Below are 24,340 nucleotides of genomic sequence, written 5' to 3'. Positions count from 1 at the left end.
TTTATGTTTAAATCATTTGTCTGGGTATTCTTTTTATGTCATACTCCCTCCTTAATCCCCTACACCCAATTTCTTCAAACTTTGGGGGCCTCAATCAAAATTTGCCTCTGGTACACTTATACCAGTTATACCTTACGTTTGTCAGATACGGCTTACACAATAAAGTAATACACTTACACGCATTGCTACGTGTCGAATTGTCGAACGTAACCGCGATTCGTGAAACTACGTTAAGCATAATATAATAGGTATCGCAATTCGCAATGATAATCAGCATGGCATTGCACTATTGCAATATTAATACACAGTGGGTTGTTTGTACCACCACCATAGAATAGTTATTCTGTGCCACCACTACCACAATATAATATTTTTATTATCTATTCATTCTATTCTGTGGTTATGTGCGGTCGTAATCGGGACTTTGGCCTTTACGTAATATATACGGCGGAGAGAAGACAACATTACCGTCGCCACACTTCGACATGTTAAATAATATTATTATTATTATTATTATTATTATTAGTACGTAGGAGAACAGCTGATCAGGAATCTCCCTCCCACATCGCTGTGTTATACGTCTGGACTTGTTATTTAATTTTTTTTTTATTTCACCAGTTGACCATGTTATCATCATTATCAGAACTACCAATTTGTAATTGCGCGACGACATAAAGACTTGAGTATCGGAGAGACGACGAACGAAAAGTTAGGACGAAAAAAAGTAGTATAAAATTAATGATTGAAACGACAAATAAATAATTAATTGATATTATCGTAGTTATTACGTTAAAACAGTCTTCGTCGTAATTTTCGTGGTATTGTTGTTATTATTTGTTATTATCATATCTTCATTATTATTAATTTTCTTTGTTTTCGTTCTCATACCGTCGTCGGAACTATCGCGTTTTGTTTTCTGTGCGCAATTCCTAGTGGATTCCCGTCGTCCGTTGTGACTTGAAGTGCGCCATTAGCAGTACACGTCGGCAGTTGATATTTGGTGCTGCGATCGATGTCGAATGTTTCGGACGTCGTCGTCCGCATGACGGAACGTCGTCTTTCGGTGGTCGATCGCTCATAGTACGACGCACGCGATAGAGACCAAAAACTCAAAGCTTTGCCGTCCGTGTTCGTTCGTGTCGTCCTGCAGCGGTGTTCGCGTGAACGTTCGTTGCATGCGAGATGGGAGCAAAGGCCAGCACGGCCAACGGCGATGACAGCGGCGCCGGCCACGGCGACCACCGGTCGTTCTCTTCTGGCAACGGGTCGGATTCCGTGCAGACTGCCGGCAACCCTGGGTTCAGCATTCTGCGTTCCCTGCCCAGCGCTGTAGCCAACGACAGACAGCGCGCCAGGTCTCTGTCCGGTGTGCCCAATGGCCATGACAACAACAGCAATTCAACGAGTCCACGGTTCGATATCACAGATGTCTTGGAAGCTGACAGCAGCTCGAACGACGACCAGAACTTGGACAGTCCAACAGTCACTGCTAATATCAGTCTTGGACGTGTTTATTCGGCTCACTCGTTACCTGCACATATTTGGCCATTCAATGGTATGTATGTTTTCTTTATCATTTTTACAATGATCGATATAATTCTGAGGAATAATATTAATTGTTATATTTGTGGTGGATGCTTACACTGGGAAACTTTGGTATAATCAAATTATTTCGAGTAACCAATGTCTATGTACCCTAGTAGGTACCTAATGTGTATTTGTACACAGCTTTAACTTTTAAACATAAGTACATGAAATCATCTTTTTTTTATATCAACAACTATTGGTTGTTTGAGGTTGTAACATAATAGACATGTGATCATATATTATAAAGAACTTTTAAGGTCATTGCTCTCATTGCTCTATTCTATATGTCCAAATAAAAGCATAAAACCAACATAGTCTACCATAAACATCTATTTGAATAAAATCAAACGGAGGGAAGAAATCACTATGCAGTGGAGCAACCATCCCAAATATACATTTTTTGGGGGGTAGGCTGAAGCCCCTCTATACATATTTCTAAAGAGTAATCCAAGGGAGATTTGCTGTTTGCTCCATCCCCTATTCATTGCCTATTTTTATCATACAAAATAATTATTTTTACTTTAGTTTCATTTTTATTTCATTATTATTTATTACCAATGAAAGTGTTCACAACTTGTTTCATGTCTTACTTAACAAAATTAATGTCAGCTGTATTATCATTTACCAAGTTTTTAAACGGTATTTAGGTATACAATATACTTTTAACTTTGACAGAATATGACCAGAGTTATCCACAGTAAAATAGGTCAATATACAATGTACAATTTGATAACAAATTATAAATATACTTTACTGACCATTAAACAAATAAATATTACAAAATGTCTTATGAATTTATGTCTATTGTGCTCTGATATTGTTAAATATGTCGCATTTCACATGCAGCATTTTTTCTGTGAAATATGCTAAATACTTTATTATTATTTAATCATTTTGAATAAATATTATATGAGTTTGAATATTAGTTTTTCTTGAGGGACTATGAGTAATTTGGGAGGGGGACGGGGTTAGTTGTGCTTATGATTGGCATCCTTGCCTACATTTTATACACTTATTTTTCTGATTTTCGTGGACATTCAAAAGTAAAAAGATATATAATATCGAAATCTGCTAAAATATCTTTAGTTGTTAACCTCTTTAAATGTCCTTCCTTCCCAAAACCCCTAGTCATTTGACTTTTTGACTATTAAATTTTTTTAGGAAACAATGTTGGTATGTTGTAGTTTATATTTTGTTCTCTGTGATACCTTTAATCATTATTGATCATTTTTACAGACTTTTATAATATTATGTTATGTTTTAAAAGTGGAAACTCTACCTACAACTACAAAATTAAAAATACAATGAACAGTTTTTTTATAGCTTTTATGAAGTTGATATGGGATTTAAATAAAAACTAAAACAATGATAATTTTTTAACAGTTTTAATCTTATTACTATTTAATAAAATATGTTACAAATTTTAATAGTAATTTAATATAACCGTTAAATTCTGCTGAAACAAACAAATTAGATTACGTATGGCATCTTCTTAATTTAACTTAAGTTATTAAAGTGGTTTTTTTCCATTATCTTGAATACCGCCCTATGCTATGACTACAAGTTTGATACAATTTCATTATTTGGTCTACCACTCTACTAAACTATCATTTTTGTCCACTTGATTAAAATGACTAATTAGTTTTGCAATGAATGTCCCCACTTAACCACTATTCTAGTAATGCTCTTGCAGTATTATAATATTTTCTCTATACTGGGTCTAGGACCTTCATCTTTTATATTCAGATTTTTTCTACAGCTACTGTAGGTACATACTTCTTGCATATAATTATTCTAATATACTACTGGGCCATTAATTCATATTCAAATCTTTTCAACACAATTTAATCGACATCATTTCTGCAATCCAACAATGCAAACAACCTATTATAGATAAAAAAGACAATTGCCTATTTTAAGCCAGGTAGTCTTGACATCGGGTGGTAGACAAGATAACGAAATTGAGACTGGCTTTATTCAAGATGACAGAAAAGCTTATGTAGTACAAGTCAATATTAGTTTTTACTAGTATCTATCAGTAGTCAATATTATTCTATTATTCGATTATTCTAGTATCAAACTAAACAGAAAACACATGTATGTAATATATTTATTTAATGATTTTTAATTATTTTTTTTATATAATTAAAAAAATGTAAAATTGCAAATTAAAATTGTTGTGCTTAATTAGTTAGTGTTGGTTGGGTTAGGTTAGATAATCTATAGATTTTTAATATTTGGAAAAAATTAATTACTATTTTTGGTTAATTATTGGTCATAATCTTTCATTACTTTACTTTTTATACCTATATAATGCATGATATCATTAAACATAACAGAAAACTCTGTAAAAGTTATTTTTTTCAAATTTTAGTTAAAAGTTAACCTTTAATAAACACTAAAGACTAAAGCCACTAGGAAGTAAAATAAAGTTTAACACCTTAAATTATGAATGACTATTCAATAGGTAGAGTGTAGGTATAATATCTAGGAATTAAATTATTCTAACGTCAATGAATATGCATTTATATATTATACTGTAGGTATATATATTTTTTCAAATAAAGTTGTATATTAGCTATATATATATGACAATAAGTTTAAATAAAAAATGTTTTATGTATTAAGTACATTCTTGACTGTATAAATCAATTGTATCTGCATAATTAATTGATATTATTACATTTTACCAAATTACCAACCATCAATAATTACCATTTTTCCACTTATTCAAATATTTTATGGAATTGCTTTATAAAAAATATATATTATAAAGATAAAAATTAATTAATTAATTTAGAATTTTAATGATAACTCATTTATTGTATGACATATTATTGAATAGTTTTTGTCAGCTCACCAGAGTAGTAATTATAGTAGGCTACTGTTTATGATTAAATTTGTTAGGTACATATTATTTACTATACATTTTAAAGAGTTGAGTTTTGTAAAACTAATTTCCCAAAGATCAAATGTCGAAAATTTTTGTAGCTTCTTGCAATTTTCTAAAAATACAATTTTTTTAAATTAGGTACCACTTAGATAGAGAGGTACCAAATACATACATAATATAGCTCTATTACCTTGGTAGTAAAAAACCTAGATTTTTGTTTGTAGATACCTATAAAAAATATATAATATATACCTATATGTGTAGATATGTATATAATCTGTATTTAATTTAATCAATTCATCATTTTTTTAACCAATTGATTATCTATGTGAAATTAAAATTCAAAATTTTTATTTTATCCCATTTATCAGTGAGTAATAAAATATTCAGAGGAAATTTGTTATTTATAACATTCACAATCAACATAACTATGTGTGCTATGATTTTTTTGTAGGTAACAATTCGTTACCTTATTATGAGTAACGATAAGTAATTATATTATATCTGGATGTATGTTGACTACGTTAAAAATTATGTTATTAACACTGTAATATAAATATATAATATATTAGTTTTTTACTTCTGTGTATTGTACTATTGTCCAACAGTTAATGTTTAATATTTAATGCCATATATACATAAATACATTAATACATTATACTGTTTTCTAAATGTACCTTATTACTTTAAAAATTACACAAAAAATTATTATTGTATTTTTAAAATATTTGAACTTTATACAAAGTTGCATTGTTACTTGTTGAGCATATTATGTATATTATCTACCAATGGTAATTACTAATTAGTAATAGTAAATGGAATTTAAAATGTCCTCTGGTTTTTATCATAATTTATACCTACCTAAAAAAAATTATTTTAATTTAATTTTATATTAATATGTAGATAGCTTACAGGCTAGCATACATCTACCTACGGATATATAATTTTGGCTATTTTAACATGATAAACTTAAATTAGAATAAATTATTAACAAAAAATATTAATTTTATTATCAATATTTCTTAATTCAAAATGACTGTTTAGTATTTGTGTTAATATTCTAATAATCTAATATATCTGAGGATCTGTGTAGGTACATGATTTAACCGTACTAAATATTATGTACTGTTGAATTTTTTTTATACAAAATATGTTATAATCAAAAGTTTACCCAACTGGCAACTTCACATGTGATGGCAAAGATACTAGGTTGTTGTGGTTGTATTTTTTAATATCTTAAGATTTATTAAAATAATTAGTTCTAAAAAACGCGCTATATAAATTAAATTATTTTTTTTTTGGAATTTTTTTATTACATAGGTACAAGTTCATTTAATATGTTATACACTGAATAGTCCGAATAATAAGTTACAACTCTGGTTACAACTAAATTACTAGTCCATCTGAAAGAACTAAAAAACTATAGCTAACACATCTAATGTACTTGTAGTATTTCATATTTACAACAATTTTACCATTGTATACTAGTGGTACGACCCGATTACAATGTATTCAATTTAAACCAATAGAATTCCTAAAAAATATTTGCTACCTACATATTGTATTGACATGAGTTACAAGTATAAAAAAAAATAATTAAACAAAGTTTTTTTTTTTTTGTAATATTTTACATTTGTTTAATTTTGATATGTTATCAATTATTGACCATAAATCATGATAATAAAATGTATAATTATTATCTACATTATACATGTTCTATTTATGACTATTACGTGTAAAATAAATATTGGTAAAAACTAAAAAGGAACTTATTCACTAGCATGTTGACTTTTCATAAAAATTAAAAGTAGTTATTGATTTTTTTTTCAGTTATATAATAGCTACCTATACGTAACTATACTAATGCTATAGGTAGTTATTACTTATTGTACATAATTGTATTTATCTGGATTGCAGTTGAATAGTTAATATTGCGTATGGTACTTATTTACTATTTATAAATTAACATATGAATTATAGTTTAAATATTTTTAATGTGTGATCATTTGAACATTAATCTATTAAAAACAATCCAAGCCTTAGATATGATTATAGTACCTATTGTATTTACATTTGTTTTTAAAATAAAATATATTAGGTACATAATAATGGGATCTTAAACTTGAAAATGCAATATATTAAACCAATGTACTTATACTGAATACAGTCCTTGCTTTGCTCCTAATCTAAAATATATATCTATTTAGTAGTATTATTAGTAGTAGTATTAATCACCATTATTTAAGTATATGTTATAAATTTGACTTAGATATTTTTGAAAAACTAAATACAATTAAATTAAAATAATTTATTAACATCAAAAATCTAACATTTAATGAAAACTCGTTAACGTAATTAGGTTAGTAATAACTAATAATCCTTGTAATGATAGTTATTTAGAAAACAAGTTGACTATATAATATAGTGATCAAAAATTGTATTTGTTTATATTTTGTATGATAATAACCCTAAAATTTCTTACAGTTTTTGTAATATTTGTATTGGTAAATAAATAGGAAAAAGATAGCGAACTTGTTATGTTACTAATACTATTAAATAAATATACAACATATTTACTACATTGTTTTTTACCGTCATAGTTGTATTGTAGAGAATAGAGATTGTTGTTCCGTAAAAACTTTGAGAATGATCTCATATTATCATAACAGTGAATGGAATCCCGGAAAAAAAGAACAAAAATTTTTTAAAAATTAAAATAAATAAATTGATTATTAAAATTAAAAATATATTAAGTGGTATCAAATATCAATAGTATGAGAAATGCTATAAAAATTAATTTTTTTATTTCCTATAATATGGTTTGTTGAGCGGTATGAGAGTAAAAATGCCTATTATCAATATTTTAGAGAAGTTAATCTGTGCCTGTTTAAAAGTAAATTTTCGATATTTTAATTACTCAACTCAATAATTCAAATTCAATAAGTAAAATATAAGTCTTAGAGCTAATTGTTGGAAATTGAAAATAAAATATCGAAAATCGACTCATACTTTTCAACTATTATTAATAATTTTTTTAACTTTTTTATTATATTAAATATATGTCAAATGATTTGTAAAATATTTTGTATAGGAATGAGAACAAAGCATTTATGTGAATGTATAGACAATAATATTGTCAATTTGACTTATTAGCTTTTTTGTAGGTTTGCAGTGTTATCGGTGATTTAGGTAATAATGCCTAATTTAATATTAATAATAATTTTATTTTGTGATAATCATTAATCAATTTATTGGTATATTTTAAATTTTTAAAAATTGTAATTTTTTTCCGTTTTTTTTTTACCGTTTACCCAGAGTATATGGATTCGAAAACGTATTTAGCGTTTTGCGAATGCGGGATTTAAGGGTTGTCTTTTAATAGTTACTAATTAGTAATTAGTAGTTACTATCACATTCAATTTTAAAACTATAATTGCAATAATATGTATACCACGATAGTTGTCTTATTGACTTACCCAAAAACTTTGCGGTGGTGTCCTAAGTTTTCAAAAACTGAGTGACATATGACATATCAAAAAAGGTTTTACAGGACGACTATAAATTAATTGAATGAGATGGACATAGTAAGCATCTTAAATACCGCATTCTCCCAAAACGATAAATAGGTTTTCGATTCCCCTCACAGACATTAGCGAGTTGTTAGGTACACTAATCATCAACATTTGTATGGAACAACCTGAAACACCGGTATTTTTATCTATAAAAAACGTTATCTTTCGATGAAAACTGTAATGACAATTTATTATTTCGATAATGGATTATTAATAAATAAAAATAAATTGAAAATATTACTACTTTAAACTAAAATGCTAATATACGAATTACCTATATTACTTATATTACACTCATTACAAGTGCTGCTATAATTTTTTTTTTTATAGTAGAATATAAACTAATATAAACAAGTACTCTGCGGGAATAACGATACCGCCTTGTAGAATCAACCAAATTTCATAATTTTTTATTTAATTGCTAGAAGGACATATTCTACAGTTCGCATCGACCACTGTTTTTCAATATTTTATTTTCAAACTTTATAATATGTCTAAAAAAATACAAGATAAAAAGCATTTTTTTTACAAATTTTTTAATACAATTTTTTGAAATAAAATACAAAATCAAAGATTGATGTGGGCTGTAGAAAGTCTTCTTATTTCAGATAAAAAAAACTGTCATCAAAATCCAACAATTCTAGAAAGCTTGAGAGTTATTCCCGTAAAGTAATTTTTTTCAATATAATACACCCTATCATCCCCCCCCCCCCCCCCCCTAAATAGGTATCGGGTAGTAGATTAGTGGAAAGTCTTATAATTGAGTTGGCAACTAAAATATAAAATTTAATTTTCAAATTTTATAGTATTGTGGACAATTTGAAAAACTGGCACCGGGACACTTAATGTTTTAGATTTCAGACCAGAGCTAGGTTAGGTACTTACAGGTACAATAATTGTACCTATTAGTTTCACAGTGACGTGTACTTAACTTTTATACTTCCTCTACTCAATAATTCAATAATTTAAAAAGTTAAGTTACATAATAGGTTATGCATTAAACCCATGCGATACCTTCCTTAGAAATATTTTATTTTCAGAATGATAATCGTTAATATCGTGAAATTATTTATATTTGGATAGCCCATGATATAAATAGGTATGATTGATAACTTTTTGACGGTCGAGCACGGTAAGCACGTGACGTAGCGTAGCGTAGTGCAGTATAATAATAATTTACAATAATAAATTATGATAATACGGGTAAGCAAGTGATGTATTGCGCGGACTTCGACCAAATCTGGACTTTTGCGATCATACCATGTTTGTTAAGACATGGGATAGCCAATTTCCGCCAATAATATTTTTTTGTATAAAGACCAACTATTATACAAACATTGTTGCCTTGTTTACAATCTAAAAAAAATATAAATTTTATATGACATACTTCATATGGATTTCTTAATATTTATAATACCTATATAATGATATTAGATAAATTTATTTTTGTTAAGATGTCTTTTAATTGTTATGATATTAAATGTAGGCACCTATGTTTTTTTACGATAGTATTAAATATACATAGATATTTAATATAGTATGTTCATTATATGCTGCAGAATGGCTAACCTGCATTATGTTTGTTTCTGTCTATAACTTTTTTGTTTTTAAATTATAATTTTTATAAATAAATATTATTTAATAAAATAAAATTTTTTGGTTTACCTTAACTCAAAATAAAAAAAAATTAAATATTTGTTATTATATTTTTTTTTAATCTTGGAGCGAAATTATAGTGATACAATATAATGTAGGTATGTCACTAGATATTTTAAAAGTTTAATTATTAATTTTCTTTAAATATGTACCTATATTCAAATTGCGAGTTTTAAAGTGTATGTAATTGACGGATGATTATAGATGATAACAAACAGTGAGAAGCGAATACTTAACACTGTATAACGATATCTATTCGTATATTTTTTTTTCACTGCCTATTTATATAATTTTTTTTTATTGTAAAATCGATCCCAAACTTTCATAGAACCAAGGTCATTTGTGGGAGATTATATACAAAAACAAATTATTTTGAAATGTAGATATCATCTATTGTTTTTTTATTTTTACTATCGATTATTTTTATCTATGATCTTAAAAGTAAATTTTCCCCTAAGTTTTACTATATACGTAAAGTAAACTAGTGGTATAATTGCTGGTAAATTTAAAGAAATAATGGTCCACTTTCTTTTACCGAAGTGAGTACTGAGTAAAGTTAGAAGAAGCGGGATTGGTAAATTGGGTCTCAAATGACCCTTTCTTGGTTAAATGGGCCCTGGAAAAGAAAATACGAAAGTTGAATCCCCGAAAAAAAGATACCTAGTTCATAGTTGGTAAATTGAATCCCGAGAAAAAAAATTATTTAATATACCTGTTTTTTTTTTTTAAATATATATTGAAATGGATTAGAATAGTCAAATCAATTATATATTTTATAATTATAGTATAAATTATGTAAATCATAAATTAATTCGTTTATATATCTAATTTCGTTCAAATATGAACTTAAAATATCTATAAAAAAAAACTGTTCACTCATATATTATTTTCATTTTTGGTTACAGTTTGTTTTAGAATAGAAAATTATAAAATATTCATTTAGTGAACATTTAAATTTTGTCAAAAACCTGTTTTATGTGAAAATAAATTCATGTTCTTACAATTTTTTTTTATTTTTTCGATGCTTTTAAAAACTGCTGGGAATTATTAACATTTTATGTATATAATAAAGACTTTAATATCATAAGTATAATAATTTCAGAGTAATTAGTAATTATTAAGTTGTTGTACTTCCCAGTTAATAATATAATATAGATAGTAAAATATCCCTCTCAAGTTGGTCACAGAGTAACCACCGTATAACCATTCTTATCATTTTTTCGGACAACTGCCAGCCGTCCAGATAGTATATCATACCTATAGCCGGGACTCAACTTACCTACTACCTTTTTTTTTCCGGGAATCTACCACTTTCAAAATATATACAAATTACTGTATACCCAATTTACCTTGCCTAGCAGAAGAGTATTAACCATGGTATTACGTAAACATCGTAGTTTGTACCTTGTGGTTTGTTCGGTATTTTTAGTTTAAGCAAATTAATTAGAGATAATTATTTCATTTGAGTATTTAGAGGACGTTAGGGTATAACGTTTGGGTGGCATAATATGTTACCTACTTCTATCTTCCACATAGATATCATGGCAAATTTGCGTTCAGCAGTTCCAATTTTGTGTCGTTATGTTTTATATTAGAGAAAATTTGTCCTGTTACTACTTTTAAAATATACATTATCTGTACTCTTTCGTTGGTTTCTTAAAATATATTTTAATTTTTAGAGTTAGGAGAACTTTTAAGTTTTAATATTTTGTACACTCATAGTTTGCTTAAAAATTAAAATATCGTAAAAACCAATCGAGAGAACACAGATAATGTTCTTATTTTTATGTTTGTTAAAAGGTAAATTTACTAATATTTAAGCTAGCAACACAAAATTGGATCTGCTTAACGCAAATTTAGTATGTTGTCCATGTGATAGAGATAACTATGCTTGGAAGTACTGAACATAAGGTTTGGTCCGAGTTTTGGTATGTTATGCGTGTTCGTAAGACGGAAACAACACATATACGTCATCTGGAACGTTACCTTAACATTGCAGTATACTAAGTTTATTATTTAGTCTTATTCATATAGTAATAAACTATTGAATAATAATGTTTTTTTATTCTTTCAATGTTAATTTTAATCTTCAAAACATAATATTAAATGAAGTCCGAAATTAATAAAAATAACTTAATTGTATTAATTATTCAAAAATAACTCATATTACACACACACGCACACACACACATATATTGTATAATATAGTAGAGGAAAATCGCATAATAATTAATAGTGTAAAAGTTGATATTAGAAAATAATCGTGCAGGCCAATAATACACTTTTTCTTTATTCTTTTATAGTATTATTGATGTTTTAGTTGAAGATAACTTATTATTTATTTACAATACTATCTTACATTCTATCGATACTTGATAATAGAACCCGTGTTTATATTTTGGATTTTAATCATTATTTTAATTACATAAATTATTTCAAATACTGCTTGATATTTAATATTTTTTAGCATCTTAATTTATAAACTAAATTGAACAAACGAACCTTGGACCATTTATTACTTTCAACACTTGTAATGAAGGTTTAAAATAAATTAACTCTAGTAGCCAGTAAGTAGTTAGTTATACCTATAAATTATAAAATTGGTGCTTAATAATTAGATTGTTTTTTAAATTATGAACGACTGAATATAAAATTTTAGTGAACAAGTCCAGAAAAAGAAATAGGAGAGTAAAAGTTGTAATTTAAGAAAAAAAAACTTTCTATTTTTGCAAGTTTTATTAGTATAATATTATGTTATTTTAGTACTTGTAATAATATTATTTGAACACCCATTATTTTAAATTAAATTGTTTAGTGTATTTGGCGATAGTTAAATATAATAATTTGAAAACTTATAACATAATAAATCGTGAATTATTTTGTTATTATTTAAATATAGGTAGGTATAACAATTTATTTATTTATTTATTTGACATGATTTAAAAATAAAATTTAGTATATAGTTACTATAGTTGTAAAAAAAATGATTTCAAACAAAAGTATTAAATTAAATAAAAACAGTTTTGAATTGAATTTAATATAGCATGTTTTATAAAGGTGCTACTATTGTATTTTGGTGTGATCATATTATTATTGAAATGTCGTTGTATCATATTTTGAAAGTGTTGAGTTAAGTTAATAGTTATTATTTTTTAGCGTAATACTAATATAGTACCTAATTATATAGTTTACACATTTTTCTAACATTATACACATAGTGTATTATTAAAAGAAGTTATGTGTACCGTACCTATGGTAATTATTTTTTTAAAATGTTTAGTGTATGTTTATTTACCATTAAAATAAAACAATCTATATGTCCGATATCTTTGTTAAAGTGCGCAATTCATTCCTCTGGAATAAGAATCGAATTGCAAACTATTGTACTCTATGAAATGTCTGTTGATATATGATTCAATCCAAGTTATTGCCCATAAAATGTCTGTTTGAACTTGATAATATTATCCCTATAATTCTGCTTGTAGTTAGTAGAACGCGAGTTGTAATTTCCGTTGGAAATTTAATCGCGAACTTCCAATAATAATTATTGTTATAATTTTGTCGAAAAATATTAGCTTGCTACTCTTTAATATCTTTTCACACATTCTGTGATAATGAGCAACACGCGTATAACCTATACGTGTATAGCCTATATTATTGAATAGTCAATACATATTATATTATAATAGTATGTAGTGTTTTCGTGTTAGTATGATAGGTACAGACGGTATTGCATTTTCTAAGTGGCGGTTATTTTCTTATGTAAATAAGTACATTTGCCACCATCAACGGGTAGTTGGTTATGCACTTTAAACAATTATAAGTCCGTATTTTCGCCCATAATAATTTCCCAACGTTATTATACTGTTAAAAACGTTATTATGTTGTTATTATTATATGTAAGTACACGTACCTATATATTTCCTATTTAGCGATATTGAATTAATTTTTATTAGTCGTCGAGGCCTTGAAAGGCGAATCGATAAGCCATTATATTTTCAAGAATGATCACTATACGCGGCGGGCACAGGGGAAACAAGGACGTCTAGTTTGCAGTACGCTAGTCAAAATATGATTTCTTTGTTGTTTATATTATACTTAAAATTGTATTTCCCTCTGTCTTCCAACAGTAGTATTGGTGATACTATATTACAGCAACATAGTATATAAAGTAATGAAGTATGCATGTTAATCTATATTGTGATTAATGATTAGTGACACGCGCATCGTACATATTTTTAACTTTAGGCTCGAGATTCGAGATATGTCTGAAATTAAATACATTTCTATATTTTTATATTTTTTGTGGTTAACATTTTTGTACCTTCTAATTAATCAATTAATACATTTTTAATTAAATAATTCTATGTTTATATATTAATATGACGCTTTTTTGATAAGACATGGCAAATCCAAGACAAGATAAATATTATAATGTAATACCTATTTTATGTTTATGGTCAACTATATTTATTTAATAATTATAACTTTTTTAAACTTTTTATTTTAATTTTACATTTGATCTTCTTAAATAAAATAAAAAAGTACGATGTTGTTCGATTATAGATTTAGTTATCCTATACAATTTATCTGACTTGATCAATAACACATAAAATACCAATACTTCTTATTTAAGTTATATTTCACATAGGTAGGTTACTATAAAGTTTCTCAGATATTATAATATATTACAGCATTCATACATATTTTACTATCTTTATTAGTTCACCACCTGTCGTAGTATTATAAACCTCGTTTTATGTATTTAAGTTTGAAAATAATGTTTAATTTGCGTTGTATACATTTACATTTTACATACATATATTATTTTTTTGAAACTTCAACTGAAATATATTTTTAGAATCTACTCTTTATACTAGTTAATTCTCATAATATTAAACAAAAAAATTAATATTTGTATGAATTTAGAATTTACGGATTATAATTTTAAACAAGCATTTTTATTCGTTCCGATTATTATACAGTGTATGAACGTCATTGAAAATCATAATACATTAGACAATTAAAGAAAAATTATAATTATATTAACAAGATAAAATTTAAATAACTCCAAATATAATAATATATTGTTTTTTATTGTTTTAAATGAAATACTTTATTAATATACACTTAATATATACTTTAATAAAAAAAATTGTGGGAGGACGGAGTGGCCGAGCGGTAGCTGGTTCGATACCTCGGCCGCGGGCGGCATTTTTCTTCGGACAAGTCACGGTGTCCGGAGAACAAGTGCCGCCATCCCCCCACCCGGGCATGGCAGAAACCTACGGGTGCCCCAATAGAAATTCTGCCAAAACACAACACACACGTGTACCAACCTACCCAATTAAAAAAACCTACAGTTTCCTCCCCCACATCCAATGGCCTATGTTGCCGCGGGCTATCCAATAAAAAAAAATTGTGTACTTAATTCTTAAAGCATAAAGTTTAGGTAATGATCAATAAATCACTGTAATCTAACTGTAGATCATTGGTAATGATTAGTACATTTAATGTTAAATATGTTTTGTAGGAATAACTGGTTTAATGTACTGGATACAATTTAAAGGACATATAAAGTATACTGTTGGATTAAAATTGTTTTCAAAAATTGTGTTTTGTGTTTATCTTGCAAAAGTTGTTTTATAATTATTTTTACTACCGTTATGAAATTAATGTTTAGATATTGTTACAAAACATTTTATTAGTCCTTTTGTAAAGTAATTAAAACATATTATTAATAGTTACCTAATATCTAATATATATTATAATTTATATACATATATATTATTATCTACTACCTAGCTAGGTGACAATTCAAAAATATTTACTTGTCATTTGTTTTTAAGAAAAATTCCTATAAACATGTTATTTAATTGGAAGTAGCCCATTCGGCTCACATTTTCCTAAACGGCACCAGTTTTTTACAACACAAATTTCTTCCCATTTCATACAGAATTTGTATTGCCTTAAAGAGGTGTGGTAAAAATGTGTAGGTGTTTTTAAAATTGTATATATTCTATGTAAATTATAAAAATTATATAAAAAATCATACAGGTAGCTAATAGATACTGTAAATTAAAAATTCAAAAATATTTGAAATAATAAAATTTATTGATTGGTGTTTTTTTTTTATAATTTTAGTGTTAAAAATATAAAAATCATACATAGGGTAAATTTGGCTGAAACCTTTTTCAACGGGAGCTGTTTGGGAATAAGCTAACAATGGATGGGTGCCGTTTGGGATGCACCGATTTAATTGGGTTTCCCTCAGAATTATCTTGTTCTATTTAATTTTGTATTTATTAATTTAACTTAATATACATCTTAATACTAATACAGTAATACTAATATGCATATCTATTGTAAAAAAATAATTTATTGATTATATTACAATTAAAAAAATATATACTTAAACTATACAAATATAAAATAATAAGTAATTAATTATACACCTATACTTTGGCATTACATATTTATCAATTATTTGTTTAGGAATTAAGTGTCCAGTATGTTCAAAGTTTGTTTTACCAGACGAGATAGAAGTACATCTGATTATGTGCTTGACCAAACCTAGACTGATTTACAATGGTAAGTTATAAAATGTTTATTAGTTTATACTGTTATTTCTAAAATTAAATTTAAATATTATCAAATACACATTGCATATATTAATAATTTTATTGTTATTAAATATAAGTTATGTGTGGTTTAATCTTTTTTATAATATTGCTTACAGTCTGTTAAATGATATAATAATTATCATGTTATTTTGCAGAAGACGTTTTAAAAGATGATAAAGGTGAATGTGTCATATGTTTGGAAGAACTGATACAAGGTGATACCATAGCCAGGCTTCCTTGTCTTTGCATATACCATAAAACGTAAGTATTATCAAAATCGATATTTTACTCCGTTTTTGAACTTTAAATATATCGATAGTATATCAAAAAACCACAGTTTATTTTTTAAAATTTAATTTGTCAAAGCCACCCCAATATCAAACTCCTCATGTACAAAACCTCATTAAAGCCCACCTGGACATACGGATTGCAGCTATGGGGAAATGCTAAAAAGTCTAATCTGAATAAGATACAAACTTTTCAAAATACGACCTTAAGGATTATGATATGGTTTGTAACTTAAAAACTATTCATGACGAATCTAAACGTTTTTATAAAAAATGTCATAACTGTTATCTTCCCATTCAGATCCTCTCATCAAGAACTTATTATCCCTCACAATCCCAGGTAGCCCCCCAAGGCGACTCAAACGTAAATGGCGCAGAGATTTATTACTTTAAATATATATAAAAAAAAACTACTCTTATAATTAAATCACACAAGATTTAAACCAAGTCGAAAGTGTCATCAGTAGGTGGCTTATTTCCCCAAGTTATGTAAATCATGTTATTTGTTTCCATCTTATCGCACATATTATACTCATAATGTCTTAGATATAGATGGTATATTTTCTTCTAAAAATAAAAATAATAATTTAATTTGTAATTTTACGTGAACTCGTAATATTTTGACTATGGTCTATAATTCTATATGATAAAACTGATTGTGTTGGGTAAAGCACTCCAATAAACTTGTATATAATTTAATCCCCCCCCCCCCATCCCCACCATAAGACAATTGAATGTACTCCGCTGCTTAGGTATATAAATATTTTATTTTACGAACATTTAAAATTACGTAAAAAAAACAACTTTACATTATTAACTATAAATTGTGAATACACTTACCTATACATTTAGGCATTCGTCAATGGCCAGATACCTGTGAATTTAATTAATTAAAAACGAATTTTTTACTTAGTGGGGGTACTGATTTCAGTTAAGGAACTTCCAAAAAATTTACTCTTGACCAGATTTGCGAAATCACGCCTATGGTATCTATATGCCTATATCAGCTCACTATCTTTATTCGTCATCTTCGTTCGATTATTTATTAGGAGAAAATCTATATTTTAATACAACTACACTAACTTCTGTCCCTGTAGTCTACCTAGCCATGCGTCCTTATTTCAGTCGTGTAGTCTGAATTTTGTTGGTTGTTGATGGGGGATGAGAGGGTGGTAGTGGTTGAAAATTTGTTTTATTATACGGAAGGCTTAATTATCCCTCATAAGTTTGGTATACTGATACCCATGTCCTGGATATTATGTTAAGATTTTTGCAGCAACCTTTATAAAAATTACAGTTTTAATACAGGGTTAGGTCTTACGTTCACAAAATAAAGAAAGCATTTTTAAATTTTCCTGCATTATCGGGAGTGTTGTACCCTCCTTGGCCACTCTGGCTACGACGTTGCCTGGTTCCTCATTTTTAATAACTATTTTTATTAGTTTGTCTAAATTGACTTCTTGTAGGTAGTCTAAAAAATGATTTCCCTACTTTATTTTTTATACTCTATTCAAATGTTTCATTGATAATACAAATTGAACGACGTAATAATAATACTGCGATAAAATATAAGAGATGTATTACAGATGTTTGAAGAAAATAGTAAAGTAAATAAAAACAATTATTTTATTTTGGACCGATGCCCTAACCCTACTCTTTAACTCTTGAAATTTAAGGATATTTTTGGTTTTGGCTAAAACTCAACGGATGTTCCAAAATCTAGTACAGCGAGATAAGTTCCTCTCATTTAGATTTTTGACATTCCTATATCAAGGTTAAACAAAACAGGGATTTAGTTTCCGGGTCATTAAACTCATAATATGTAATCATCTCTCTGTTTATATTTTAAAATTATACTATACAAATATAATTGTTGGTGTAATACTGTAATTATAACCTAAGTCAGTTTAACTTGATTAAATTTGGAATATAACGACGTTAAAGAATGAAAAGTGAAGTACAGAATTTGTATGAGAGATTTACTTGACGTAACTTATTTTAAAGTGATGTACGTGATATATGTACCTAATAATATACTAGGTAATGTTCTTCTCAGTGACTCAGTGAGTACTTCGATGAAATAATGGTTCCGGCTAGTGGCATACACGACAACCATTTTTTACAAAATGTATCCATAATATGAATATATACAATATACTAGTTAAAACAAAAATTCGTCAAAATCGGAATATCTAAAAAAAATATAAAATACTATTTTCACATTGAAAAACTAATTTTAATATTATAATATAGTCCCAGATTTTGATTTGTTGGTAATTATTTTTGTGAATTAATTGATTCGGTCAATTAAAATGTCAGGAGACGATAGTAAAATGTTTATAATTGTCTTACCGCGTGGAGTGTTATTTTTGGACTTTGGCCTAAATGATGAGTTGACCATAAGAATAATTAGAACGAACATGAGAAGAATAAATACGAACATCAAAATTATGATTGATACTATGTTATAAGGATCACTTTAACAGAGGCAACTTGACATAAAATGTCAATTGATTGAAGATGAAATGTGAAAGTCTTAAACCACAATTTATGGAAATGCATTTGTATAAAATCATTAGAGTACACGAAAATGTCATTATAAAATGCCGAGTGTTGTGTATATGTATATTCTAAAGATTATATATTATCAAATATAAGTTATTACTTATAGGTACCTAATTTAAATAATATATATTAAATATTCTAGATCCCGAGAAAAGCAAAAATATGTGTGTTATGTATACGTGACTCCGTTTTTTGATAGAAAGAATACTTCAAACATTTCATATATAGTGTATACGAGATCTGAGATGTGAATATTAATACCATATATTATTATATTATAATTAATATGTTTAGATGTCGTGACGACTAGATAAATAATAATAAATTAATTGTTTATAAAATACAATTAATAAAATAGGTAATCTATGTTTTGTTAAAATAAAAAAACTTATTTAAACGATTAATAATAGAAATAGTTTTTTAGAAAAAAATATATATTATTATACAAAGCTTTTCTTGTGGATTGTTCATGTTAAAATTAGCGTTTGTTAGATACCATATGTTAGGGATGTCGAAGTCTAATAACTTTTGTATCTGCTTGTCGAGTAAATATTATGATTAATTTCTTTTTGGACCGCGTGTCACTATAAAATTAGTACTTAAAAAAAAAAACACAATTTTCCAAAATATATAATATTGTAAAAATAATTTCTAAAATGTGTGACCAGTACGCGGGTGACTACCTCCACACCCGCTGCACCTTTAAAAATAGACACATACATATATTTTGTTGATCAACTAAATTAAAATACAATTATTATATAAAATGAAAATCATAACAATATAATAAAAAATAATTTTATCAAACTTGTAGTTACCCAAATAATATAATATACGTGACACTTGAAAAGCGCGTTTGTGTCTCATCCCTGTCATTCCTCTACACGTTATTTAAATACATTTTTTTTATCGTTGTAATGTCTGTTGAAAGTTGTAGGTACACACAATTTTGATATAATATAAGAGGCAATATTGTATGAATTTTGATTTGTTTTTTTATATGTTTGTATCGATTGTAATTTATAACATATAGCGATGTCCTCTCTGTTGTTATTATGATTATTTTGCGTACCTACCTAATGCAGTAATGCCGTAGTGTGAATTATATTAAAATATTATTGACCTAGGAAGTACTCGGTCATTATGAACTTAACGCGTTGTAATTTTAACCGGAGAAGATATTATGTTGAACGATCGCGTATAATATACTGTTACGTGTTGGAAGTTTCAAGGTTTCTTATTTTTGTACAATGTGCTTAGAAGACATGTTTGGAAGTTTGGTGACGGTTTTAGTACAATTTAATCGATACGAGAAAGGACGTCATTTTCAGTCGGTTGCAGTGGCGCACATTTATAGCAAAAATTAATGATAACTCTAGTCTCTGATGGATAAGAGATCGCATGCCGCATGCGTTGTTGGTTGTGGTTAGGTAGTTTATTGCAAAACACATCGCGTCACCGCCCACCGGCCTATGTTTTTGATACTGCAATGAGTATAGTATCGTGGGGTTTTTCGTACCTCGGGCTTGGACAGGGTTTTATTTTTTTTTATAAAAAGAGAACAGTAGAAACTAGAAAAAGTAAAACATCTTTGTTTGAATATAATTGTATAGTATTAGTCATAAAATTGTACTTCTAATTCGATTACGAATTGTGATTTATTTAATAAATAAAATGTATTTTATAAGTTTTAAGTTTTTAATACAGAACGGTTCGCGTCAATTATACTTATTATACCGTATAGTGACGCATGTTTATATAATTATAATAATTATTTTTGTTTTTTTTTTTGTTTTCAGATGTATAGACCGGTGGTTTGAAGTGAACAGATCGTGCCCAGAGCATCCTGGAGATTAAACCGTTTATACACAGACTTCGAACAAAATCTGAAAAGGGGAATATAAGATAATAATATAACAAATAATTGTTGCGCAGCTATATATATTATGAATAATGATTATGATGTAATGATTAATAATTATTCAAATTTTTTTTTAACGACTACGAGCAGTCGAAACGTCAATCCCGGACTTTATACTATTATCATTTACCATACCAATACTAAAATATATACATATAAATTATCTTAAAATAATGTGCACGAAAAACAAATAAATAACGTCATAATTATATCATCTATAATATGCTTTCAATATTTTGCAAATCGGTTGTGTACAAAGGCTGATACGTGATACAACTGTTGAATGTTGATTGTCAGTTTTCGATAAATTTTTTTTTATTGATTGATTAAGAAAATGATACGTGGACTAACAAAAATCACTTAAAATTTTATTCTTAACTGTAAGGTGGTTTTTTTTTTCATACATATTGTTTATTTCTTGTTTAATGCTTTATAAAATGTATAAAGTCAAGCAATGTTCGGTTGATATAAAATATAATTAAAACCATTTTTTTTTTTTTATAACTATTTATACTACATAATTATATAGTTGACGTGTTACATAATACAAAAAAACTGTACATATCATTTTGTGTTTTTTTGTTTTTTAGATTTATTCTCCCACTTTTTTATTGGTACATTTACGTGTCTTGAAGTAAAAACTACTACTAAATCATAACATAAATGTTTTAAATTCTACCTTAACTTTTCTATATAGAATGAGTTTTAAATTAATGTTTGTATATGTAAACAGATCATAAATAAAACTGTTATTGTATATTTTATAAACGTTCCGAATGAATCAGCGAATATATTTAGCTATTCCAGAGTTTAAATATTATGTTTTACATTATTTTTTCTGATTCCATATTGTTGATGGTCAGAAATATATATCATTTATTTTAATTTTACTCAATTGTAAGGAAATTTAAATAGACTTAAGCGTTTTGTCGTTATTTTTAATTTACATACGGTGCATTGTAACTTTGTTTTGTTTTGTTTTATTATTATTTTTTTTTCAAATTTTATAACTGATCAAGGATAGTTTTTGTAACTTAGTCGGGGCTGCTCTTTTTACAATGTAATTAAGATTCTCGTTTTATTTATGTAAAATTGTTTTTAAACTTGAAGTATGATGTTATATGAGATATGATATAGCCAATAATATGAATATACCTAATTATTTAAGTGTTTAAAAAAACCTCAAAATATACTACAATGAAAATATCTTGATTAATATTATCGAGTTGCATTTACCCCAAGTCCCTTATGCCCAATTGCCATTTCAACTATATTATTATAGGTTGCACACACTTAGCTACAATGGCTGGTAACTGTGAAATGCTCTGTAAACCGCTATTGTGCTACAAACATTTAACTATTATCCTGCTTTAACTCCGCGTGCTCCAAGTCCATTATATTTTGATATAATATTACCTATATATTTATAAATTGTAAAAATCATAAAATAAAAAAAAATAATAAAATAGTGATTTATAGTATTATGTTAAACAGAGATTTTCATTTTTCAAGAATACAATTTTTTCTCATTAAGAACTATGTTTAATATGTACAAGAGTGGACAAGTGTGTGTCTTGTAATTAAATATGTGTGTATATTCTTGAACGCAAAGGGTTGTAACGATAATGCAAAAGTCTTAACCAACACAATTTTAGTTCAGTTAAGTTATATTGTTTCTTAATTTGTTCGTATATAAAATGTAATACCTATGTGTAATTGTATGAGTACCGAAGATGAAAAGAATGTTTCTGGTTTCTGTTGACATTAACATAATTATTATTTTTACAACTACATTTATAAGACCCAATCTAATCTATTTTATTGTGATATATCTTAAACGTGAATGTATAATGTATGATTAAAAAGACCATATTATTATAAAAAATACAGTGTTTAGACTCATTCAATACCTACATTGTATTTGTTATTTATTTTTTTCAGTGATATGTAATTAAGTTATGTGCATACTTGTCGAAATTAACTAACTTATTTATTTTTACTTTTAATTGATATAAATTATGACTTAGAACTGTATGTTGCTAATTATACTATTGTTGGATATTTGTGAATAATTTGGTATTGTAAACAGGAACGGCCTGACCCACAGAGATGGAAATTCCGGTGGCCTGACCTATTTGGACTTGCCATTGGCCTGATGGCTATATTAAATTATTATTTTAAATAAACAGTATTAATTAGTATTTATTTATATAAACACGCATAATATAATAAGTTATTACTTATTACTAATAACTAGTGCCCTACTTAGGAGGGTTTTCAATATTGAGTTGTACAAATGCGTAAAACACCGAAAATCGTGATCTTTTTAAGGCTTTAAATTAAAATCTAATGATTTTTGGCAATACATTTTTCCAACATCGTTCTTAACTCGTTGTAATACATGAGTATAAGAAAAAAAATTATAAATTGGCGTGGGCGCTAAACTAGATCTGTTCCCAATAAATCATTACAATTGTATATATTAGTACATATATTATATTCGTTGAGTTTCCGGGGGGGGGGGGGGGGGGGGGTGAACCCACTACGGCTCTACCCCCTCCTTTGAGCACGCCTATGACTGTAAACTGTTTGCCAATAGCAACCTAACCATTTATAAACAAAAATTTCAACCGTAAATCTCAAAATCTTTTCTTCAATGTTAAATAGAAAAAAAGAAGGGCAACTTATCGAAACAACTATCCTATATTTTAAGTTGAACCAAATCACACACATTGAGCATAATCTTATCAAAATCGGTTGAGTAGTTTTGTAGTGCATTGCACCCAAACCCGTTGTACGCTAATTTTGTATATACCTAATATATAAGATAACCAAGAATAACGATTTTAGTTATTTTGTAGTAATTTAAAAATATTATTTGTGGGTACTTGAAATTTCTCAAGATATGATAATATATTAATATGCAAATAATATTAATTCAACTTACCGGCTACAGTATAATAATCAATATTATAGTAAATATTCTTTTCGGGAATTAAATGAATAACTTGGGTATATTCTAATGAGTTATTCAGTTATGAGTTATGACTCTATAAATTCTCAATAAAAATTACATTATATAGCCAACATTTTTACAAAATTGCTGTACACATGTTTAAACAAAGTAACGTTTTTAGTTATTATTTGTTGTAAACAAAATCCGTATGGACTTGATACTTTTCGCCACTACGTAGGTATGTAATATTATTATCTGCTTTTACAGTTCTACTATACAC

The 24,340-nt window shown here is 27.2% G+C and overlaps 1 protein-coding gene across 1 annotated transcript; it reads left to right on the top strand.

Annotated features, from left to right (window-relative positions):
- The first annotated feature begins 618 nt into the window (after positions 1–618).
- On the top strand, positions 619–23,295 carry LOC132952290 (E3 ubiquitin-protein ligase ZNRF2). Its single transcript, XM_061024551.1, has 4 exons — positions 619–1,555; positions 16,204–16,299; positions 16,487–16,592; positions 20,983–23,295. The coding sequence occupies exons 1-4, from the start codon at positions 1,183–1,185 to the stop codon at positions 21,038–21,040; spliced, it is 633 nt and encodes a 210-aa protein (XP_060880534.1). The 5' UTR covers positions 619–1,182; the 3' UTR covers positions 21,041–23,295.
- The last annotated feature ends 1,045 nt before the right edge of the window (positions 23,296–24,340 follow it).

Source organism: Metopolophium dirhodum, chromosome 9 (genome assembly GCF_019925205.1).
Source record: "Metopolophium dirhodum isolate CAU chromosome 9, ASM1992520v1, whole genome shotgun sequence".
Classification (NCBI taxonomy): domain Eukaryota; kingdom Metazoa; phylum Arthropoda; class Insecta; order Hemiptera; family Aphididae; genus Metopolophium; species Metopolophium dirhodum.
Note: the sequence above shows the minus strand (reverse complement) of the source record. Positions and strands in the feature narration are given on the sequence as shown.